The sequence below is a fragment of the Cricetulus griseus genome, chromosome 6 (genome assembly GCF_003668045.3).
Source record: "Cricetulus griseus strain 17A/GY chromosome 6, alternate assembly CriGri-PICRH-1.0, whole genome shotgun sequence".
Taxonomy (NCBI): Eukaryota; Metazoa; Chordata; class Mammalia; order Rodentia; family Cricetidae; genus Cricetulus; species Cricetulus griseus.
The window spans coordinates 6,418,807-6,441,907 of record NC_048599.1 but is presented as its reverse complement, the minus strand read 5'-3'; the positions used below and the strand labels follow the sequence as shown (position 1 = coordinate 6,441,907).

Below are 23,101 nucleotides of genomic sequence, written 5' to 3'. Positions count from 1 at the left end.
CAAAGTAATAAAAACAAATTATGGAGATGTGGCTCCCAGCTAGAGCACTTACCCAACATGCAGGAGGACCTGCGCTCATCCCCCACTGGCAGATGTTATGTCACAACACCATGACCTGTCTTATACAGTGCCATGCCTATATACATTCATACACATATACACACAGGCATACATATATCCACATACAAGGACATATTTGATACAGGGTCTCACTATATGGTCCAGGCTGGCCTTGAACCCACAGCCATTCTCCTGCTTCCCCTCCTGGGTACTGAGACTACAGGCATAGGCCACCACACTGTGCTCCTCATTTTGATACTAAAGAAGGGGGCGGTCGAGAAAGGGTGGTTGTAGTTGGGCAGTTTGAGGCCAGCCTGGTCTACCGTGAGTTCCAAGACAGCCATGGCTACACAGAGATACCCTGTCTTGAAACAAAACAACGTTGGTGGCACACACCTTTAGTCCCAGCACTCAGGAGGCAGAGGCAGGCGGATCTCTGTGCGTTCGAGGTCAGCCTGGTCTACAGAGTGAGTCCCAGGACAGCCAGGGCTGTTACACAGAGAAACTTCTTGTCTTGAAAGACCAAAAAAAAAAAAAAAAAAAAAAAAAAAAAAAACCAATCAAACAAAAAAGGGTGATCTTAAGAATCCTTTTTCCATCCCCAATAAACACACTTTCTTAAGAAAAAAAAAAAGAGAGAATTCTTTTTCCTTTGAGATGCTTCCATGTGACAGTTTCCACTAGCACTTGTAGTCATTGTAGTCATTTGTTTTGACTATTTTGTGTTTAAACAGCCAGCAAGGCTACTGAGTAAGGCATGGGGTAGAAGTGGAAGAATTAATTAATCTAGGCAGAACGAATATATATATATATATATATATATATATATATATATATATATATATCCATAAAATCTGTGTCTTTGGAAAAATTAGAAAATACATCTATTTTAGCTGAGGGTTAGCCAACTGGTGTTCTTCTCCACCCAGAGCCAACAGGTCTGCCAACGAGAAGGTGGTTTGGGAAGTCAGGAGGCAGGCTGCCCAATCTGAACTTAGGACTTCAGATAAACAATTACTTTTTGCTACATGCAGGGCTGTGCTGAAAGCTCGGCAAGCAATCCTGGCCACTCAGATTTAGCTGGCATCTTGTGTCTCCCTAAGGCTGAGACAGGGCATCTTTCTCACCATGTCCTGAGAACCTCCTTAGGGCTACAAGCAGGAGGGGTGTGAGGCACCTGACTGCCAGCCAGATGGATAGTGGATGAGACCAGAGCCGGCTGCTCCTTCCAGGGACCCATGCTGACCCCTTTGTTTTTGCTTCCTCGGTTTTTGTGTCTTGAGACAAGGTCTCATGTAGCCGAAGCTAGTGTTAAATTCATTATATAGCTGGAGCTGGCCTTGAACTTCCGGCCCTGCCTCCTCTACCTCTAGAGTGCTGGAATTCCAGGCGTGCACCACACAACCCCTTTATGAGGTGCTAGAGATCAAACCCAGGACTTCAAACAGGGTAGGAAGTCTCTACTGAGCTCCAGCCCAGCTCTGTTTATTTTATTCCTTTTAAATGTAAGACACAGTAAAAATTACTTTTTAGGGGTTAGGCTGTGTGTGTTTGTGTGTGTGTGTGTGTGTGTGTGTGTGTGTTTAGCTGTTTTGTTTGCAAATCTGCATGCTGACATGTATGTCAGCTGCAACAGCAGGTTGAATCAATGCCACCACCACACACACACACACACACACACACACACACACACACACACACACACTGTCTCTTCCAGTTCTCATCAGGGGCTGCTCTCAGAGGCCACAAACCATGCCTGGGGACATGTGTGTCAGAGGGAGTCTGATGCGCAGAGACTAATCATTGCCCGGTTAGTTATCCCGTTCCTCGGTTCACTACCCTGTTCCACTAAGTGTGATTTGGGGCCTCACTGCGGCTCTACAACTTCTTGACCCATCCATCACCCTTCCAGTCTTCTGCGCTGACTTACTGCAATCGACATGTTTTCCAGATTCTTCCATGAAGCTCCATGTTTCCACCGTTAATCCTTTCCTTCGCTGAGTAGTATTTCACAACACGCACATAGTCCATTTATCCAGTCACCTGGTGAGGTCTTGGGTAGTGTCGTCGTGGGAACCCGCCTTCTCATTTCCTGCTGGCCTCCAGCTCCTCCCTCCCAACTCTACGTACTCTCCAGTGGAAGGGCCAGGGGAACTGCCAGCTAGGCCCACGCAGAGGGTCCAGGCAGAGTAACAAAGTGTGATCAGAGGAGAGGTGCAGGGCAGCAAGAGATGCAGACCTCACTGCCCACACCTAGTCTCTGGCCTCTCTCCTCCCTGGAGGCTGCAGACTGTTTCTCCTGCCTTACTTGTTCTGGGACTGTGGGCTTCTTGGAAGCATCTCCCTCCCTAACAAGGCTGGCACCAGGAGCAGTATGAATCACTTATCCTACCCATTGAGTCCCTTCTCCCTCTACGCCTGGGGATCTGAGCTGGAGGCCACCATCTTGCCAAGTGTACCGTGATGGAGCCCAGGACAAAATATCAGTGTGTTCAGGTCAAAGTCTTGACGCTACAGATACTCTGGCCCAGGAATCAGCAAATTGCATCCTGTAACTGGCTGACTGCCTGCTTTAGCAAATAAAGTTTTATTAGAACACAGCGAGTGCACAGTTGCAAATGTTGCCTTAGGCTACCCTCATGCTAACTAGCCCTGGTGAAAGCAGACAACTCCCCCTTCAGACCTGAAGCATACAGTCTCTGGACCGCTCTAGAAGGCATGTGCTGACATCCACTCCCACCCACACTGACACTAGGCCTGCTTATTTCCAGACTGTAAAGAAAACCATGGTGGGATCTGGAGAGCGCTCAGCTGGTAGAGTGCTGGTCTAGCATGCACAGAGCCCTAGGTTTGATCTCTGCTAGTGCATAAAACCAGGCCTGGTGGTGCGTGCCTGTAATCCCAGCACTGAGAGATGGAGCAAGTAGGATCACAAGTTCAAGGTCACCCTTGACTTCATAACAAGTTTGAAACCAGTCTGAGTTAACACAAGATCCTAACTTTTAAAAAAATATATAAAAATAAAGCTATGAAACCACCAGCAGGATCTGGACAAGATGGGAGAGCTGCTGAGATCCAGGCCCTGCCTGGGTATCCTGGAAACATCTGGCTGAGAAGAAGAGGCTGGCCTCCAAATCACTCGTGCTGGGGCTAAAAGAGATCTGCCTGCCTCTGGGATTGACGATACACCAGCCTGTCAGTGACATGCCAAAGAAGAAGAAAGTTCATCACCCCAACCTAAGAAAGAAGACTCCTGCTTCACTCGGGGGATTCAGGTCCTAAGAGGCTGTGTAGCGTCTGAGGTTGAAACAGGATTCTGCTGATAGCAAGCATTTCATTGAGAAATGATCCCACCTTATGTTATAGTTGCACCTAGGATTAAATGGGAGGCGAGGGAGGGGAATATGAACTGTGCCTGTGGCTTGCGGTCAGAAGTTTAACAACGGGCACCAGTCATCACAGGCTTCTGTGTTTGTTGTTGTTGTTTGTTTGTTTGTTTGTTTTGCTTTTCTTATTTTTGTTTTTGTTTTTGAGGCTCTGTTTCTCTGTGTAGCCTTGGCTGCCCTGGAACAACTCGGCTGTGTTTGACCAGGCTGGCCTCGGACTCACTGAGATACACCTCTCACTGAGATACACTGAGATACTGCCTCTCTGAGTGAGTGGGTGAGTGCTGGGATTAAAGGTGTTAATGGCAGGGCCATTGAGTTCCTCCCAAGGGAAGGAGTGAGTGAATGGAGAAGCACCCTTACACAAATGCCTGATCTCAGGAATAGAACTTCTGGGGAGCAGACACTTAACGACACTGTTGCTTCTCCCCTTTACTAACTCTCCCAAAAGGCAAGGTTCTGACATCTCAGTCTTTTACTCGGATAATGACGTGCCATCTTGATCCTAATTTCTCTGTATTTATTAATAAACTGAATTCTCAATGGGATCAGGCTCCCTTGGGCTCCTCTGCATCTGAACTGTAGGCATCAGGTGTAAATCTCTGACATTCCTGTTCTTGGTGTGCTTTAGGAGGTCGCAGTGGGAATTCCTGGTTCCCTGGTGTCGGGGATTTTGTTTGGAGAGTCTAGGCTACCACTATACACGCTTTTTATCCCACACTGAATTTCCCAGAGGGGAAAAGCATTGGTGATATCGAGAACAGTTAGGAGTGAAAGTTAAAAAGGTGCTGGATAAGCGTGGTCTGTCTACAATGTCGAAATGTTGGAACTTTGTCAAATGGCAACGGTCACCGAGTGGTGGTCCAAGCCACATCCCTTCCTCATCAATGCATACTCAATAATGTAAACAAGTGAATAAATGGATGGATGGATGAATGAATAAATAAAAATATAAATGAAAATTTAATAAAAAATAAAGCTATGATAAGAAGAAAACCACTGGTCCTTCCCAAAGATAAGCACCACTGTGTTTCTGCTGAGTGACAGACAGAGGGCTGAGGTGGAATCTGTACCTGGCTGGCTGACTCAGGATGGCATGTTTCACTCTGCACCGTTCACTAAAGAGTAGGTGGATGTCAGGAGGAAGAGGACCAGGCCTGGATGTAGGCCAAGGCTTGAGTGGGGCCTTCAGGGGAGCATGGGGATCTGGGGAATGAGTTGAGGGCACCTAGGAGCACGAGCAGAGTCGGGGAGCCCAGTGCCCGACAGCTCTCAGAAATATCCTGGAGCAGGCTGAGAGTACAAATGGGCTCTGGAAAAGGGGTGCATGCCCCACGTGGAGGGTAGGGTCCTGCTTCCCTGGGGCTTCTCTGCTCTCCAGGCTCCAGCCACACCTCTGAAAGCCTAAGAGCCCTTTTCATACTGTAGAAAAATAGATTCCAGCCGCTGCACCAGAAGGACCAAGGCTTCAATGGCCCAGACCTAAGAGTCTGCTGGACCCCGAGAGGACGGTCTCAGCTGCTAAGCCAGTGGGCCACTTCCATTCTCTGTCTTTTGGGATTCTGGGTAAAAAGGAAGTGCAGTAGTCCTGGGTGTAGAGGTGCCTGTAACTACCTATGCCGTGAGAGGTGACCCACCAGACTGGCTCTATGCCATGGAGCCCACCCACCTCAGGCCCAAGGCTCAGTTTCTGCTTTCTTCCCAGCTGTCCCAGAATCACATCTGAACAACACGGGCCCTTTGGCTCTTTAAATGTCCAGTGGCATATCTGACCCACCTGGACACAAGAAGAGAAACACATGTTCCCTGTGTCCGAGCCAAGAACCCTGAGGCAGCATGCACAAACATGCACACACACACTCCCACACATGCACACATGCACACATCAGCACACTGCACACACTCACACACACTCACACCACACACACACACTCACACACACTCACACAGTCATAGGCACACACACTCTCACACACACTCACACACACTCACACAGTCATAGGCACACACTCACACACACTCACACTCACACACACACACTCACACACACACACACACACACACGGTGGGGGAGAACACAAGGTAGAGGTGGGGTGAAGAGAAGACAGCGCCATGGGGCCTTGAAGCTCAGGAGACGGGAATAAGTCCGGGAAGGCACTGAAGAGACAGTTGTAAGAATAGTGAGGGGGCGGGTGAGGTCACCAGGCCATCTTCTGGGACTGATGGGCTCTATCTATAGGTGTTGCCTTCTGAAGCAGGCAAGTGAGCAGAAGGTGGGGGCCAGGTGGGGGGACCCCAGAGACTAAGACAGGATGTTTGGGATCCTCCCGGAGGAAACAGCGTCTCTGTGTGGGCGGGAGCCAGCGTCTGTCTAGCCTGAGCTGCTCCTCTCCCGGCAGCAGACTTTGGAGCTGAAGGGCAACTCGGGAAAGCAGGCAAGTCCATCTGTGGAGCACAGGAAGCCCTTTGAGCACTCCCCACTTCCCCACCCATCCAAGAGAACGTGTCCACTCGGTCTCTGGCTCTCTCCTTCAGTGTGGCGACCCTGTCACTGTCCACCTCCTTGGGAGAGGCTGTGGGTTACATGACAGCAAATCTAACTTTTTGGCTGTCTGCTGAGTGACTACATAGGCTTCTCATCAATGTGGATCAAAAGGCTGTTGGCGTTTCTAGCATGTGGGCATGGGACGGGTGGAGGGGGTCAGCAGGGCTGCACCGTGCCGTGGGCCATCAGGTCAATCGGGACACTGAGGGGTCTGTGAGAGGTTCTGTTGTCTCTTCAAACAGAAGCCCACGTGTGAGGTAATGAAAGGAAGCATTTTTATTTGGTTTTCTATTTGAGTCAGAGTCTCAATCAAAGCTCAAGGTGGCCTGGACTATGCTACTCAGTCTAACTTCAAACTTGTGGCAATCCACCTGCCTCCGTCTCCCATTTGCTGCCACCGCTACTGATGTAAACTGCCACCCCTGCTGAGAAAACATCTTTATTTTCACTCCAGCCATTACTTATGCCAACACAGACATAAAGAGAGGAATGCATGCCATGTGAAGATTTGCTCTTCCTGTAGGCCCCACAGGGAACCCTTTCTCTCCCGAACTCTTTCTAGAACTCTTTCTAAAGCGTCTTTACCCCAGGGAAGAGGAGTGAGGGGGGTGGGGCATGCAGAGACCTGGGCTTCTGTCTGATTGGCCCGGCTGGACCCCCGCAAGCACCTCTCACACCCACTGCCCCTCCCCAACCAGGTCACTGGTACCCACATTCCTACAAGGTATTTCCAATGAAGAATTGGGGGGCACATGTCTGAGTCCCAAGGTTAGCACTAAGAGCCATGTGACTTAACCCTTCAGCTTTCCCTGCCTCAGTTTCCTCATTTATAAAAGGCTGTCCTGACAACTGTGCTCTCTGGACATGGTTGGCTGTGAGAACTAAGTAAATCGACAGTCGCACAGGCTTCTACCAATCAGGAGCACAGAGGCAGGGCCACCCAGCGCTCACCCTCTTCTTCCTCCCAGCCACCTACAGGGGAGGTTACATTATCATGCCCATGGAGAGCGTGAAAGAATGGTGACTCAAAGAGGTTGGATGGGCTGCGGACACCACACAATAGGGACCTGAGGACCACTGGGCTGTCCTTCCAGTAGCTGCAGGAGAACCAGAGCCTGGAATGCCACCAACTCAGAGCCACGGGAGTCTGCCTGGGTAGCCCTCCTCCCCTTCCTCCTTCTCCACCCTCCTTCCACCCCGTGTCCAGCACCAGCCCAATGTGCAGGACACAGCTGGCCCAGGGATAGGGAAAGTAGGTCACAGAGTTTGGGCCAGGGGGACCCAACATCTCTTTCGTGGTCTCTTCTGTATGAAGAGCAGAGTCACCATCCATCCATCCATCCATCATCTATCCATCCTTCCTTCCCTCCCTTCCTCCCTCCCCAGTGCAGCCTACTCGCCTTCTGGGAGCCAAGGTATCCAGAAGGTTTTCACTCATACCATATACTCGCCCCCAGAACCCAGCTGTGCTGCTTCTGTGACTTGCCAGGGGCCTGCAGCTGGAAGGACTAGGAACAGAGGAAGGCTTTGCATGCTGCCTGGGTGGTCTGGGAAGGGCATCTCTGACCCAGGACCTCCCTCAGGGCCGGATGGAGGAAGTGAACAGTGAGTATGCCTGGGACCCTGCAATTTGCCATCCATAGGACCTGACATCAGGCCGAACAACATCAGGCTTCCAGAAAGAACCTCACTTGGATGGAAGCAGATGCCCCCAAGTAGGGAAACTGAGGCCTGACAGGCAACCAGCTCCAAACTCTGGCTGCCACCAGGCAGGTTTTTTCCAGCCAGGCAGCATGGCCTCCAGGCTTGGTGGTCTTGATGAGTCAGGGTGAGGATTACTTGCATGCTTCCTTCCACCCTGGTGCCACCCTGAGCCTGGCCTCAGCAGGCGCTGTCAAAACATGGAGGCAACCTGAATTAATTCAGGTCCCCACAGTGGACATAGGGGACTCTGCTGCCGGCTCAAGGGCCAGCACACAGCAGCTGCTGGTCGCATTGATACCCCTGTGGGCCCCATCAGCCTTTCACCCACGTGGTTGCAGGAGTGGAGTCTGTCAGTCGTCCAGCTCTCTAAATAAGCAGGGTGTCCCCAACATGGGGTGTGAGAGGGTCACAGTGCTGCTGTTACCTAGCCAGGCCCCAAGATGTCCAAGAACACAGTTACGAGACGTCCTCAGGGGCTCGCCATTGGTGAGTGAGGAAGGGACCTCTCACTGGAGACCACTAGATGGGGAAGACCACGAGCCTTAGTCTAGGAAGTGCCAGTCACCCGGCCCTGAGCACATCCTCAGAGGTCCTCACCAATGGCCTCTGCATACCTGTCTGGTCAGTCTGAGGGCAGTCTTTCCCTGCCCAGGGGCCAATGGAAGTCCTTCCTGGGAAAGATGGACACTGGGCAGACACACCTTCCCTCCTGTGGCTTACCTGGAGTCAGTCAGGTACAGCCTGAGCCATAAGACTCTGGTGCCAGCTGCTGCCCTGTCACCCACAGCATAAACATACCGAGCTGCTGCCACAGACACCCTGGGAGCGGGAACTGCCATTGGCCCATCTTCCAGAAGAGGGTTGTTCTTTGATAATTTGCCTTAGCCACCAACCGGGGACAACAGGGCTGGGATGCAAGCCTGGGCCACCTGGCTCTCGAGGCGGGGCTCTAAGTACCAGGCTGCCCTACCTCAAAGCCTGCTGAGCCCTGTCAGGGAAAGGAGAGGGGAGAGGGGCCTGGCCGCTGAGTACAAGCCACCTAAGGGGAAAATCCAAACTGAGACACATGAGCCAGCACAGCTGGCAGGACACAGACACTCAGGATCCACTGAGTCACACTGCAAGTCCCAACAGGTGTCCCCAGATCCAAAGAAACAACCATTCTGAGGAGGGAAATCAAGTTTGTCTTCGCCTCCAAACTCCATTTTCCTCTCCTCTCCCATATGTCACACCGGGACTTTTAAGAGCTGAATTATCCTGTTGCAAGAAAACCCTCTGAATTCTTCTATGCGAAGCCCTCACCCTGAGATTAACCGGGGACACTTGGGTAAGTCCTCAAGAGAAGCCCTGTTTAGTTTATCCAGCTGGCATTCCTCATACTTAACAGACCGTGACCCTTCCCTCCAAGGGGCACCTGTGGCTCCTCAGGGAGCATGGGCTGAGGAAGGCCAGTGCAGGACCAATGCCATAAACTTCCCCAGAAGTTATTGTTCGCAAAAGAGCCAGCATGCCCAACTCGGCAGCTTATCGGGTGTCTGTCACAGCTATGCAACTCTGTGGTTGGAGCTCAAAAGCTGCTGTGGACCACAGGGACAGATGGGCGTGGCTGGAGCCACCGGACACATTTGTGGACGATAAAGTGAGTATCATAGCACTTCTTGTGCCAACCAGACTTTTCTTCCTGTTTGTTGGAAATTGTTTAAATTCTGAACATTCAGGCTGGGGAGATGGTCCTGGGGGTAAAGTGCTGCTCACCAGGCAGGCACAGGGGTGTGACTGGATCTCTAGCATGGCTGCAAGCATCAGTAACCCCAGTCCTGGGGCTGGGTGGGGGGTGGAGACAGGTGGATCTCTAGAGTTCACTGGACAGGCTATCTGTCTAATCAGTGAGGTCCAGATTGAGTGAGAGACCCTGTCTTTAAAAAAAAAAAAAAGTGGTGGACAGTGATGGAGGGAGACAGCTGATCTTGACCTCTGACCTCTACATCTACATGTGTGTATGTATCCATGCACACGACCCCTACACACACACATTCACATACACAGAAGAAAAAAAAAAAAACCTGGAAAATGACAAAACAGCCTTCAAACTGAAAGTGGTCATCACGGTGTCATTTACCAACCCCTGATACAGAAAGTGGGACTCCAGAACTTCCTAGAGACCCCTGTGAGTCTCAGGGGCAGGAAAGGCTGATAAAGAATGGGAGCGAGGGGAGGTCATGGAACAATCCAGAAAGCAGAGCGTGAGCCCAACACTGTGGTCTCCATACAGCCTTGAGCTTGGATGAGCTTTCTGAAGCTAGGACAAAAGAATGTTCTGGAAGATGTGGAAGGATCAGGATTGTCACAGTTCTCTGCATCTGGACTGAAGAAAATGAAGTCAGGTTGCCTAAGCCAGACACACTTCAGTCACCCTCAAGATTCGAGCTAGGGCCTCCAATTCCAGACAAAAGACATGGCCTCTGACAAGAAGGGAAAGAAGCAGAGCCCGGGAACCATAGAAGGGAAAGTGATCACGTCCACTCTTGTCGGGGGCCACAAGGACAAAGAAAAACAAACTAAACGGCAAAGAATCAGGACTGAGCAGAATGCAATCTCCGGAGCCACGGGCTTCAGGTGAGAAGCAGGGCTGGGAGGAGGTCAGGGAGGGGCTGGCTTTCATCTCCCAGAATCTGAGTAAAGAAAAAGGCAGAGGGTGGGAGGCAAGATGATGGCTCAGCGGGTGAAGGTGCTGGCCGCCAAGACTGACCACCTGACGCAACCCACACGGCAAGAGAACTGACTTTTTCCAGCTGTTCTCTGGCCTACACCACACACACACACACACACACACACACACACACACACACACTGGAGAACACATACACACACAACACAAAGAAGAAAGCAAAGACTGCAGACTGCACCTGTGGAACGCCACACCTCTATGGGAGAAGTGCTACTACACGCAAGGTGCCTCTGTCCTATGGGTCACAGTAAGGAAGGGCGGCTGTGAGAGCTCGGACTCTTGAGGGAGAGGCAACAGGCACCCGCCACACTGCTGGGGGCATCTGGGAGGTTGAAGATGTGGACTATAAGTACCACAGGCAGGGTCAAGTTCAGACATGAGCCTAACCCACCCAGTGGGAAAGGGCTGGAGCCAGGCTCCTCGCAAGAGCCACAGAGGGGAAAATACCAGCTCACACAGCAGTAGTGATAGCCACAGTTTATTCAGGACACATCTAAGTCCTGACCATTCACAGTGTGGTCTAGGGACCAGCAGCCAGCATCCTGGGCAGCAGGAGAGGCTGTGTGGAAAGACTGACTTCCTGTACCCAGGCCTATTCACATTGAATCTACATTTTGAGAGGTGCCCTGGGAAACCCTCTGGGAGCCACACACGTGCTAGGAGGGATACACATGCCACCATACATGTGTGGAGGGCAGAGGCCTCCATCTACCATATGGGGCTCAAGGATTAAACTCAGTTTCAACGGTAAGTGTCCTTACCTCTCCACGTTCCCACTGAGACACAATTTTAAATCTCTCTCCACACCAACCCATGGAACCTCCTAACAACCCTATGGCCAGCACTCCTTACCTCCTGCATGCTGGAGGTGACACTGCCATGATTCTGACAGTCCAAAGTCATGGGAGAGCATGGCTCTGGACACTAATGCTGTGTGGTCATAAACCACACCTTAATGTGAATCAGAAAGCTCTTTAATGGAGATGTGACCAATCTCCAAGACAAGTTGTCACCTGAGCACTGTGACGGTTTGAATGAGAAATGCCCCCATAGTTTTTGGCATTTAAACACTTGGGGCCCCCAGTTGGTGGCGCTTTTTGGGGAGGTTTATGGTGCAGCCTTGCTAGAGGAAGTATGTAACCGGGGCGGGCTTTGAGAGTAAAATGCCCCTCCTACTTCTGGCTTGTGTTTCGTGTGTTCTGTTTGAAGATGCAAGTTGGGTGCTTCTATTCCTGTCGCCAAGTCTATTCCCTGCTGCCATGATGTCCTCACTAAATAAACCCTTTTGTCTATAAGTCATCTTGGTCATGGTATTTATCACAGGAACAGGAAAGTAACTAAGACCAAACACCATCATGTTGTAGGATATTCTTTTTGTACACTGTGAAGAGGCGTCTCTGCTAGGGCGCCTTCTGATTGGCTGTATAGAGAGATAGATCGCCAACAGCTAGGCAGAAAGAGGTGAGGCGGGACTTCCGGGAGAAAGAGTAATTCAGGGGGATAAATCTAAGACACCAGTGAGACAAAGGAAGAGTTGGACTTACAGAATGGAAGAGAGGTAAAAGCCACGTGGAAGAACATAGATTAATAGAAATAGGTTATTTTGTTATAAGACTAGTTGGGAACAAGCCTAAGCTAAAGGCCAAGCTTTCATAAATGATAATAAGTCTCATTATTGGGGAGCTGGTCTCCCAAACGTCCAACAAGAAAGTCTGGCTACACCATCATTTGTATGAGAAGCAAAACAGAGATCAAGCCGGGCATTGGTGGCATACGCCTTTAATCCCAGAGCTTGGGAGGTAGAGGCAGGTGGATCTCTGTGAGTTCGAGGCCAGCCTGGTCTACAAGAGCTAGTTCCAAGACAGCATCCAAAGCCACAGAGAAACCCTGTCTCGAAATAAAAAAAAAAAAAACCAGAGATCAAAATCCAGGTCTAAGCTCTTAAAGCACCCAGACATCATCCCTGTAAAGGTACCCACAAGTGCTAAGTAGGAGTTACCTCTGGAAAGTGGAACTCAGAATCTGGGGGAAGGAAATTAGGGGAAAACTATTTACTGTGACACATTTCCATCATGTTGACTATGGAGGAATGAGTATTTCCTATTCCAAAATGAATGAAAACCAATGTGTTTTCCTTTCCCCCTTAAAACCAGTGAAAAGGTGCCAAGGCAGTGGTGGTGCATGCTTTAATCCAGGACAGCCAAAGCTACACAAAGAAGTCCTATCTCAAAAAGCAAAACAAATAATAATAATAATAATAATAATAATAATAATAATAATAATAATAACTGGTAGAAAGGGAGCTGGAAGGATGGTTCAAGGTGAAGAACACTTCTTGCTCTTGCAGAAGACCCAAGTTCAGATCTCAGTACCCATAGCATTCACCTCAGAATCACCTGTAACTCTAATTCCAGGGAATCTGCTGCCCTCTTCTGGCCTCTGAGGTCACCTTCACTCACGTGCTCACGCACATACACAGACACACCTGATAGGGAGTGAGACTTTCGGGGAAGGACCAGCTGACAATGGCTTCTCCACCAACGTGACTACAGTCCTTCAATATCATCCCACAGAGAACATTTGGCAATGTCTGAAGACATTTTGGGGCGGGATGACCCAATGCTTAGAAGGTCAGGATGCCAGCAACCATGCTCCAGTGCCCAGGACGACCAGGAGTGCCAAGAACAATGAGCTGAAAAGCCTGTCCGGTAAAGCCTGCTGTGGTGTGTGTGTGTGTGTGTGTGTGTGTGTGTGTGTGTGTGTGTGTGTGTGTATGCGCGCGCATGCGTGCCACCTCAGGGCTCTAGCCTTGTGCAGTTCTCATGCAGCACGTCTGGGTTGATACGAGATTCTACATGTGTAAATGACTGCAAACGCTGTCTCCGGCCCAGCTTGCCCAACTCGACCAACTCCCAATGTCCTTGTTTAATGCAAGAGGATACACTGGGTTCAGAAAAGAAGCTAGAGTCTTGAGGCCTGGTTGAATGGGCGGCATCAGAGGACACTGGCTCGAGTAAAAGCAAGCTTGGGGGCTGCTGTTGAGCCCCTTTGGAAGCCTGAGGTTCCTCTGAGACGAGAGGTGCTGGTCTCTGGAACTCACCATCCAGGGTCTCCACGGAAAGCTGCAGGCCCAGGTTGTGCCGAGGGTTGACCACCCAGTGGTTGCTGGTGGCTGTGATGTCAAACACCAGCCAGCCCTCCTCAGAAGCCCAGAGGGTACGGCTGTCCAGCAAGAAGAGGTCCGACTCCCTGGAAAGAGGAGAGAGACACACAGCTTGAGGTTAGGCAGATCGCAGCTCGGCCACCCGACAGCCAGAAACTTACCAGACAGGGACATCCCTGTGTAACAGGGCAAGTAGGGGCAAGGCACCAATCCCCTACACACATGCTTGTCAGAAAAGGGCCTAGGCACAATGGCCGCTTAGCAGCTGTGACAGGGAAACTCAGTGTAGAAGAAACATGAGTACACACAGGAATAGGAGGCGGGCACAAGGCCAAGGCCATCTCACACTACCAGATGTCAGGGGACCCTAGCAAGACACAGGAGAGGCAGGAACTATATATACAACCTGCAAGTTGCTGGGGCAGAAGGTGATGCCGAGGAGGCCATTCACCGTGTGTCTGGCACCACGCCAACGGCTCCATGCAGGGTTAGGCCATGACTCACCCTATGAGAGGTGGAAGATGGCTGGCTTGCTGGCTGAGAGTTGGAGCAATGGATGGATTTATGGATAGAAGATGGATGGGTAGACATATGGATAGGTAAGCTAAGTGAGTAAATGAATAGACAGATGGGAGACGGGTGGGTAGACGAGAGGAGGATGGGGTGATGGATAGATGAAGGGAGCGTAGGTGAGCGGGAGAGTGGGCTGGTGGACAGACGGATGGGAAATGAATTGATAGAGATAGATGATACATAGATGATGGCTATGGGAGGTGACATATGGATGGGAGGTGACAGGTGGACGAGTGAGAGAGGCAGAAGGAAGGATCAGTGAATAGAGAGAGGGCAGATGAGATAAACGGATGGACTGATGGACAGATAGGGGTGGGTAAATGTGCCAGTTTGTGGAGGATGGATGGTTGGGTAGATGAATTCCATCCCGCCCTTGCATGCATAACAGCTCTTGTGGATTTTTAGTTATCACAACTCAGTGTCAACATTCTGAGCCTTCAGTGGTCAACTAAAATACTAGAGCTCCTTGCTGTGCTGGGCACTGGAGTGATGAAAGATCCTCTCCAAGCCAGACGCTTCCCGGGGACCCTGACAGCTGCCATCAGCCCTGGAGTTACAGGGTACGATTTTGTGGCTCACACACAGACATCAGTATGGCAATTGTTGGTTGAGCACAGAACACTTGCCAGGCTCTGGGGTAGGAAGCTCAACCAGCATCCTGTCACCAGGTCCTCGCAGAAGCACTATGAGTTGAAGAATCCTGCCCACACTGACATTAAGAGGTGGGCACTTTCAAAGGTGGTGAGGCAATGAAGGCACAGTCCCTGTGAATAGACTAGCCCTTGTGAGAGGTGCAGAGGGAGAGCGTGCAAGCCCTTGGGCTTTCTGCTTTTCACTGTGTGAGGACAGAGCAACAAGGCACCAACTTGAAACAGTTACGTTTGAGAGGCCCGGATCCCACCAGTGCCTTGACCACCAGTCTCCAGAACTATGACATGAATTTCTGTTCCTGTAAGTTTCCCAGTCTCAGGCACTTTGTTATAGCAGCAGAAACAGACTAAGGTGCTTAAACCAGTCAGTAAGCCACTGGGCGAGAGACTATGTGGTCCCTTGGGAGTCAGCCCAAAGTCCTCCAGACCTGCAGACTCCGTACTCTTGGTTTATTACTACAGAGGCAAGGAGGGCCTTGTGAGTCACACTGAGTTAGAAAGATTCTACATTTGACTTGAATGTCCAAGCTGAATGATAATAATGATCTAGTCCTCAGGACCCTTACTTCTACCCTGATGTCCCTTTACAGGTGACTTCAAAACTCATTTGTCTAGAATATCTTAACATGGCATTCAAAGCCACACATAGGGAAATCTGGCGGGCTTCGTTTCTGATTTGCCTGATGGCTTCCCTGACCCTGGAGAACTCTGGGACTGTCCCAAGCAGTTGGCTACCCTGATAGCCAGTGGATGGAAGCAGAGATGTCACTCCAAGCCAACTCAGGCCATCTGCTCCAAGCACAAGATGAGAAACTTGGGTGGTGACACTGCTGGGAAATCAGATAGATATGAAGGAAGATGGGAGCAGATGCTAGCATTCACACAGGCTGCCTGCCCACGGATGCTAACACTGCTTTCATTAAAGGCCAGGACACTGGGGCCAGATGTGTCAGGCCAGAAGTGACTCATCACCAGATCACCATGAAGGCAGCCACTCCCCACAGCCATCAGAATCTGCAGTCTATCTGAGGCATGCATGGAAGAGCCACACCTTATGTGGGGGGGACAGGAGTAGGATGAAGATGTAGAGACACCTCAACAGAACAGAAGCAGGACCACAGGCAAGGTACAGCAAGGACACCCTCAGCAGAGGGAAACTGAGTGGGACATAGGACGTAGCATTGCAAAGGGCACTGGTCACACAACAGAAACAGCGGTGGCTGGGCCGCTGGGAAATTCACCTAGAGCACAACGGTTGTGGCCCAGCCCCAGTGAGAACAGAGCTGGGGAAGTTGCAGGTGCTGGGGCCCCGAGGGACAGACAAGCATTCATCTACCTTTGCCTCTCCTGGAGCCTGGGTGCTTTCCAAGCCGGCACTCTGATGTCCCCCTGCCCTCAGTCACGGTAAGTTGTCACTCCCAAGTTGGGTATGGTGGCACACACACGTAATCCTAACACTGGGGAGGTTGACACAGGTTGATCTTTGTAATGAGTTCCAAGCAGCAGATATGATTCCCATCTCACATATGTGGGCATGGGGACCCGTGGTCGTTGTCCCAGGGGCAATGGTGGAATGAGGCCTGGCACAGGAAATCTAAGTCAAGAACCTCTATCCCTAAGCCTTGTCCCCAGGTCACATACCACAGCGAGTGGGTGAGGGACAGGATCTTTTAGGTCCTGTGTGGTGCCTGCTAATCTCTCTGACCTGTGTGGGACAGGGACAGCACTCGAGGAGGGTGGAATACAGGGTGAACAGAGACTGCAAGACAGTTCATTCCAAGCCTTGGTGTCCTCCTGGGTAAAATAGGGACAGTGTCATCTTGGATGGCAATTGGGAAGAGCCAAGTGAAGTCAGGTACACACTTTCAGTGTTCCTGAGGTACACACTGCATGAGTTATGGCAGCAATGGTAAATTCTCCCCGCTCTGCTCTGGGAAAGTCTAGGGTGGGGCCACTCTGAGGCCCCAGAATAATCTCCAACAAGGGCCTCCATCCTCTCAAAGACTCTCAACTGTGGGCCTCAAGCACGTGCAAAGGCAGTTGTGGGAGACTGTAAATATGACCACCACCAACTCCTCCTGTCTGCGTCCAGGATCCATTCCCTCATATAGCAAAGGAGGCTGCTCTCTACCTTTAAAGTCTAGGCCAGTTGTGTGACCTGCTGTGTCAACAGGTCCCTGTGGGAGCAAGGTCCAGCCTGAGCCAGGCCTTGAGAATCGGGGTAGCTTCTGGATCTGCTGAGTCAGCAAACCTGATTGCACTGGGTGGGGGTGGGGGTGCATGTCTCCTGTGCTGGATAGTTTTCTGTCACCTTGACAAAAGCTAAAGTCATCTGGGGAGGGAACCCTAATGAAGAAAATGCCTCTGTAAGATCAGGCTGTAGGCAAGACTGTAGGGCTGGTGGTCCTGGGTTCTATAAGAAAGCAGGCTGAGCAAACCACGAGGAGCAAGCCAGTAAGCAGCACCCTCTATGGCCTCTGCATCAGCTCCTGCCTGCAGGTTCCTGCCCTGGCTGAGTTCCTGTCCTGACTTCCCTCAGTGATGAACAGCTGTAGCTGGCTTTCTTGAACTGCCAGCCCCCAAATCATGACACTGAGACTTGTTATTAATTATGAATGCTCGGCCTTAGCTTAGGCTTGTTTAAACCTCAACCAACCCATTTCTCTTCATCTATGTGCTGCCCTGAGGCTCGTTGACCACATCCTGCTTTCCTGCTTCTCCGAGTCTGTCAGTCTGTCCCACCTTTGCTCTCCGCCCTCCAACCCCGCCTATCCCTCCTCCCTTAGCTCTTGGCCTTTCAGCTTATATTAGACCAATCAAGGTGCCTTAGGCAGGCAAGGTGAAACCGCAACACATCTTTACATAGTTAAACAGTTATTCTTCAAGACAAATGTAACACATCTTTACATAGTTAAACACATATTCTATCCCACAACAAACAGTGCTATGCAAGTGTAAGCCAAACGAACCCTTTCTTCTTTAGCTTGCTTTAGGTCAGGTTGTTTCAGCACAGCAATAGCAACCCTGACTAAGACACCTCCTAAGGAGGGGGGAAGAGACTGTTCCGCTAGAGGCTCTGCAGAGTGGATTAACTACTTTTCTATTGCTGTGATAAGCACCATGACCAAAAGCAACGTAAGCAAACAAAAAAAAAAAAAAAAAAAAAAAGAATTTATTTTAGCTATGGCTCCAGAGGGTCGAGTCAGTCCATCACGTCAGGGAAGACAGGTGTCAATCAAAACAAAGCATGGCAGCCAGAGCAAGACCCTGGCAGATCACAGTTCAACCACACACAGGAAGTAGAGCAAGAGAACAGGAAGTGATGTACGTCCTCCAGCATGTCTGCACCTCCTGAAAGTTCCATACCCTCCCCAAACAGCATCCCCACTGGGAACCAAGTCTTCAAATCTGAGAGCCTATGGGAACCACCGTAAGGAGGGAGGAAGAAGCCAAGCCATCCCTAGTGAGGTGTCAGCTTGGGCATCCCAGCTCCCATCTTCATTGGTAACCTCAGAGGCTCCAGGAGCAGAAGACCCGCCTAGCTGAGCATGTCCCAATTTCTAAGCAGTAGAATGGCTGTTATTTTAAGCCATTTGCTGAGGATGGTCAGTTGCAGAGAAAGATAACCCAGACTGCACTCATGATTCCCATTACAGAGAAACTGAAAACTGCCTCTCAAGGGAACTGATTAAAACACCACAGGATGCCCAAGGCAAAAGAGTGCTCCATGGTGGCTCAGTGAACCACATAAACCTACTTGGCCACAAGGGGAAATAGGCACTGACCGAAAGGTGTGCACAACAGACCATGTGACAAGCGAGCACCTGGGGATACTACCTGATTTGAAAAAAAGAGTAAGACGAAACCTCAAGTATGTGCCAGATAAATGAAAGACTAAAGCATCTTCACATGAGTTAGTGGTTTTTACAAAATCAACAGCAGGGCTGGGAGATGGTCCAGCCCTTCAAGGCCAGGCTCACAACCAAACCAACAGTAATTCCTTCTTGCTCAAGCTGGTCAAGAAAGTGGAAGGCAAGTTCCACGCTCACACAGCAAAGCTAGCACGTCATTGCCTCAGAGGACAAAAGGTAACCAATTCTGGTAGACTGGTCTCCAGAGATGGCCAAGCAGCCAGTGGACACAAAGCAGAAGTCCAGTCGCATTAGCTGTCAGAGAAAATAAATGTGGGAATGACCCAGGAAGTGGGTAAAGGTGCTTGCTGCCAAGCCTAGCGACTCAAGTTCAATCCCCAGGATCCACAGCAGAGAGGGGTGCCCAGGCTGTCCTCTGCAAACCAGGGAACAGATGTGGAAGATATAAAGAACAGGGGGATATTCAGTCATCGAGGTGTTTGCAGCGCAAACATGAGGACCCAAGTTCAAATCCCCAGCAACCACGTGAAAAACCGGGTGTGGCAGTGCTTGGAAGGTAGAGACAGAAGGATCCTGGGTTTTGGTCAGCTGCCAACCTAGGTGAATTGGTGAGCACGAGGTTCAGTAAGAAATGCTGTCTCAAGGGCTGAGCAATGGTAGCGCCAGCCTTTAATCCCATCACTAGGGAGGCAGAGGCAGGAGGGTCTCCGTGAGTTCGAGACCAGCCTGGTCTACAAGAGCTACACAGAGAAACCCAGTCTCAAAAAAATTAAAAAAAAAAAATGCTGTCTCAAATAGTAAGGTGGGCTGCCTTCCTGAGGATGACATCTGATTTCAAGTTCTGGCCTCCAAACACATGTACACACGCAACCCCCCCCACCCCGTACACCCATCCCCCCAGGACATGCACCCCCCCAACCCCAGCACCCCCAGCACACAGACCCATGGGAAGGTGTGAGCGCACACTCTCTCTGTCACTCTCACACAAGTCCAGCTAGGGGTGGGACTTTGTGCCCTTCTCCCCTCCGTGCTGGAATGTTTTCTATGGCTTGTGCTTGGGCAGCTCTTGTGCACACTGTGCATCCTATGTGCGGCTGCCCTGCTGTGTCCAGGAGCGATGTTTCCTCCTTTCTTTGCAGTATTCTACCACCTCTGGCTCTTGCACTCTGCCACGAACGGTCTCTGGGCCCTGTGTGTGTGTGTGTGTGTGTGTGTGTGTGTGTGTGTGTGAGAGAGAGAGAGAGAGAGAGAGAGAGAGAGAGAGAGAGAGAGAATGTGTGATACAGATGTCACTCTGCAATGAATGATCCCTGGGCCTTGTGAGTGTATGTGTGTCAGTGTGTGTGTGTGAGTGTGTGTGTGTGTGTGTGGTGTGTGTGTGTGTGCGCGCGCGCGCGCGCGCGCGTGTGTGTGTGTGAGTGAATGTGTGTGAGTGTGTGTGTGTGTGAATGTGTGTGTGTGTGTGTGTGAATGTGTGTGAGTGTGTGTGTGTGTGTGTGAATGTGTGTGAGTGTGTGTGCGCGTGTGTGATAGAGATGTGCCATTCAAGGCTGAGCATCCCATTGTCTTTTATTCTCTACACCATGGTCAGTTCATCACCATCTACTGCAAAAAGACGCTTCTCTGACGAGAGTTCAGAAATGCACATAGCTGCGCTCTATCTTTTTACATGAATAAAGCTCAAGAATGAGGGTGCACAATACACAGGACAGCACCACTTCAGGAATAACTTCCTAAAGTTTGTAGCCCTCACACAGGAAACCTGTTTGTATATACTCTCGTCTAGAGGGTGGAAGGAGAATATGCCAAATCTCAAACATACATGGCTCTCAGAACCCTAATGTGCCAGGGCTGGAGAGATGACTCAGTGGTTAAGAGCACTGGCTGCTCTTCCAAAGGACACGGGTTCAATTCCCAGCAGCCACATGGCAGCTCACAGCTGTCTGTAACTTCAGTTCCAGGGGATCTGACACCCTCACACAGATATACTTTGCAGGCAAAGCACAAGTGCACATTAAATAAATACATCACAAACAAACAAACCCTGACAGGGGCAACACATTCCTACATTCTCACCGTCTTTTCAGAAAACCCAGGGTGTGTCTAGACTCACTTCCCATATGTGGGACATGATAGTGTGGTCCTGTCCCTGACTGCTGCCACCACTAATTGCTCTGTAAGGAACAGCAAGGGCTGGGGAGAGGGCTTGGTTGATAAAGTGTTTAGCACAAGCATGAGGACCTGAGTTCCAGTCCCAGATCCCATGTGAAAGAGCCAAGGTGGCAATGCAGGGATCCCAGCACTAGGAGGGAAAGGACAGGCTGTCCTTGGGCTCACAGCCCAGACACCCTAGACTACCTATTCAGTTCCAGGGCAGTGAGAGACCCTGCCTCAAAAGACAAAGTGCGGAGGCTGCAGCGATGACGGCCCAGTGCTTAAGAACACTTCACGCTCTTGTAGAGGACATGGGGTTCAGTTCCCAGCACCCACATTGTGGCTCACAACCATCTGTAACTCCAGTCCCAGGGGTCCAATGCCCTCCTCTTGCCTCTGTAGGCAGTGCATGCATGTGGTGCAAAACAAAAACAGTGTATGTCGGGCACACACAGACATACAGGCAAAACACAACACGTACAGAATAAAACATCAAAATGTTTCAATAAAAAAACAAAACATTCTTCAGGACATAGACACACACACACACACACACACACACACACACACACACACCACACTCACACTCTCTCTCACACCCACACACATATACCACACACCACACTCACATACAGACCACACACCACTCCTCATTCACTCACATACAGAAACAGCGTCAAGAAACAGAAGGTCACCTCCCCCCCCCCCCAGAAACCCAGGTTTCCCAGAGCCCTGCTCTATAAAGCGTGAACCCGGGCTGACCCTGATGCTGGCACTGTGATGTTAATAATTAACCACCTGACTGTGGACTACAAGCTGCCGGGTCCAGGGCACCTCCTCCCAAGGAAACCTTCGAACAGCAGATACCTAGGTCTGGAGGAGACTCGGGAGAAGGGACACACAAACACAAACACACACACACACACACACACACACACACACACTCATACTCTCATATGGCTTCTCTATACACACACACACACACACACACACACACACACACACACTCTCTCATACTCTCATATGGCTTCTCTATACACACACACACACACACACACACACACACACACACACACACACACTCTCATACTCTCATATGGCTTCTCTATACACCCTCCCCTGTTAAGTTCTAAGGCCATGGAAAGTGGGTATTTTAAATCTCCAATGTGGGAGGGTAGAGAGCCCTGTCTGGGACTTCTAACTACTCTGAGGCTATTTCTAGTCTGCAGTCCCCAGGGGCCTTCAACCACTCCCCTGGGGAAGGCCACATTTCCTCACATCAAGACCAAAGCTTCCCTACCACCACCAAAAAAATAGCAACAACAAAAATCACCCCAGGGGGCCTCTGGAAAATCTGAGAGCCCTCAACTGCAGGTTTCAGAACCCAGGACACAGCCTTGGGAAACATACCTTATTTGACCCCTTCCTAAGGGTCCGGGACCCTGGGTCTTGAGGGCCCAGGAGGACCTTGGAATCCCTGTAAGACATCTTAGTTACAGCTGAAATGAGGAGTGCCTGTGTCACCATGCTGCTGGTGGCGGCTGGATGCGAGGGAGGATCTGGGTGACAGCCGTAAAATCTTAATGCGTGAGATTAAACATTCTCAGAGTGAGGCACAGTGGTATAGCCCTACAATTCCAACTACTAGGACAATTACAGGTTCAAGGCCAGCCAGGGCAATCTGGCTAGACTGCACCTCAAAATAAAAATCTGAGAGAGTCAGAGACAGAGAGACAGAAAGAGGTGGTGCAGGCCCTGGATTCAAGCTTCAGAATTGTGGGAGTCCCAATATCACAGCCCGAGGCCCCGTTGGCACTCCCCCAGGAGCCCTCAGGCCCAGCCCACCACCTTCAGGGACCCTCAGGCATAGCCCACCACCTGCAGGGACCCTCAGGCACAGATCACCACCTGCAGGGAGCAGACACTTTCCTTGGATTGGAGAGAAAGTCTTTTGGAATTCCCCAGGGTCTCTGCAGGAGGCCTGGTTCAGGGCTGAGGCCAGGCAGCAGTCATACTCACCCTTCCTCTGTGCCTCCTGTAAAGCAGGTACTAGATCCACAGCCACTGATGGAGGAGCACCTGCTGTGCAAGTGCCCCAGGCTGTCACAGAGAAACACTTTAGGTAATCTTCACTTGGACCAAGACAGCCAGGAATCACACCGCAGGTCACAGGAGGGTGCCTCCGGCCCTGGACTGAATGGCTCCACCACCAAACAAAAGAAAACGGACTTGAGCTGAGAGGCCAACAGAACAATGTGACCTCAGA

At 50.6% G+C, this 23,101-nt stretch overlaps 1 protein-coding gene across 1 annotated transcript in view; it reads right to left on the bottom strand.

The window, feature by feature from the left end:
- The window catches only part of Bmp7 (bone morphogenetic protein 7), a 79,378-nt gene that overhangs the window by 14,108 nt on the left and 42,169 nt on the right, over window positions 1–23,101 (bottom strand). Inside the window, exon 3 of the mRNA XM_027423260.2 lies at window positions 13,524–13,672. Within this exon, the coding sequence (XP_027279061.1) occupies window positions 13,524–13,672 (149 nt within the window). The remainder of the gene's footprint in view (window positions 1–13,523; window positions 13,673–23,101) is intronic.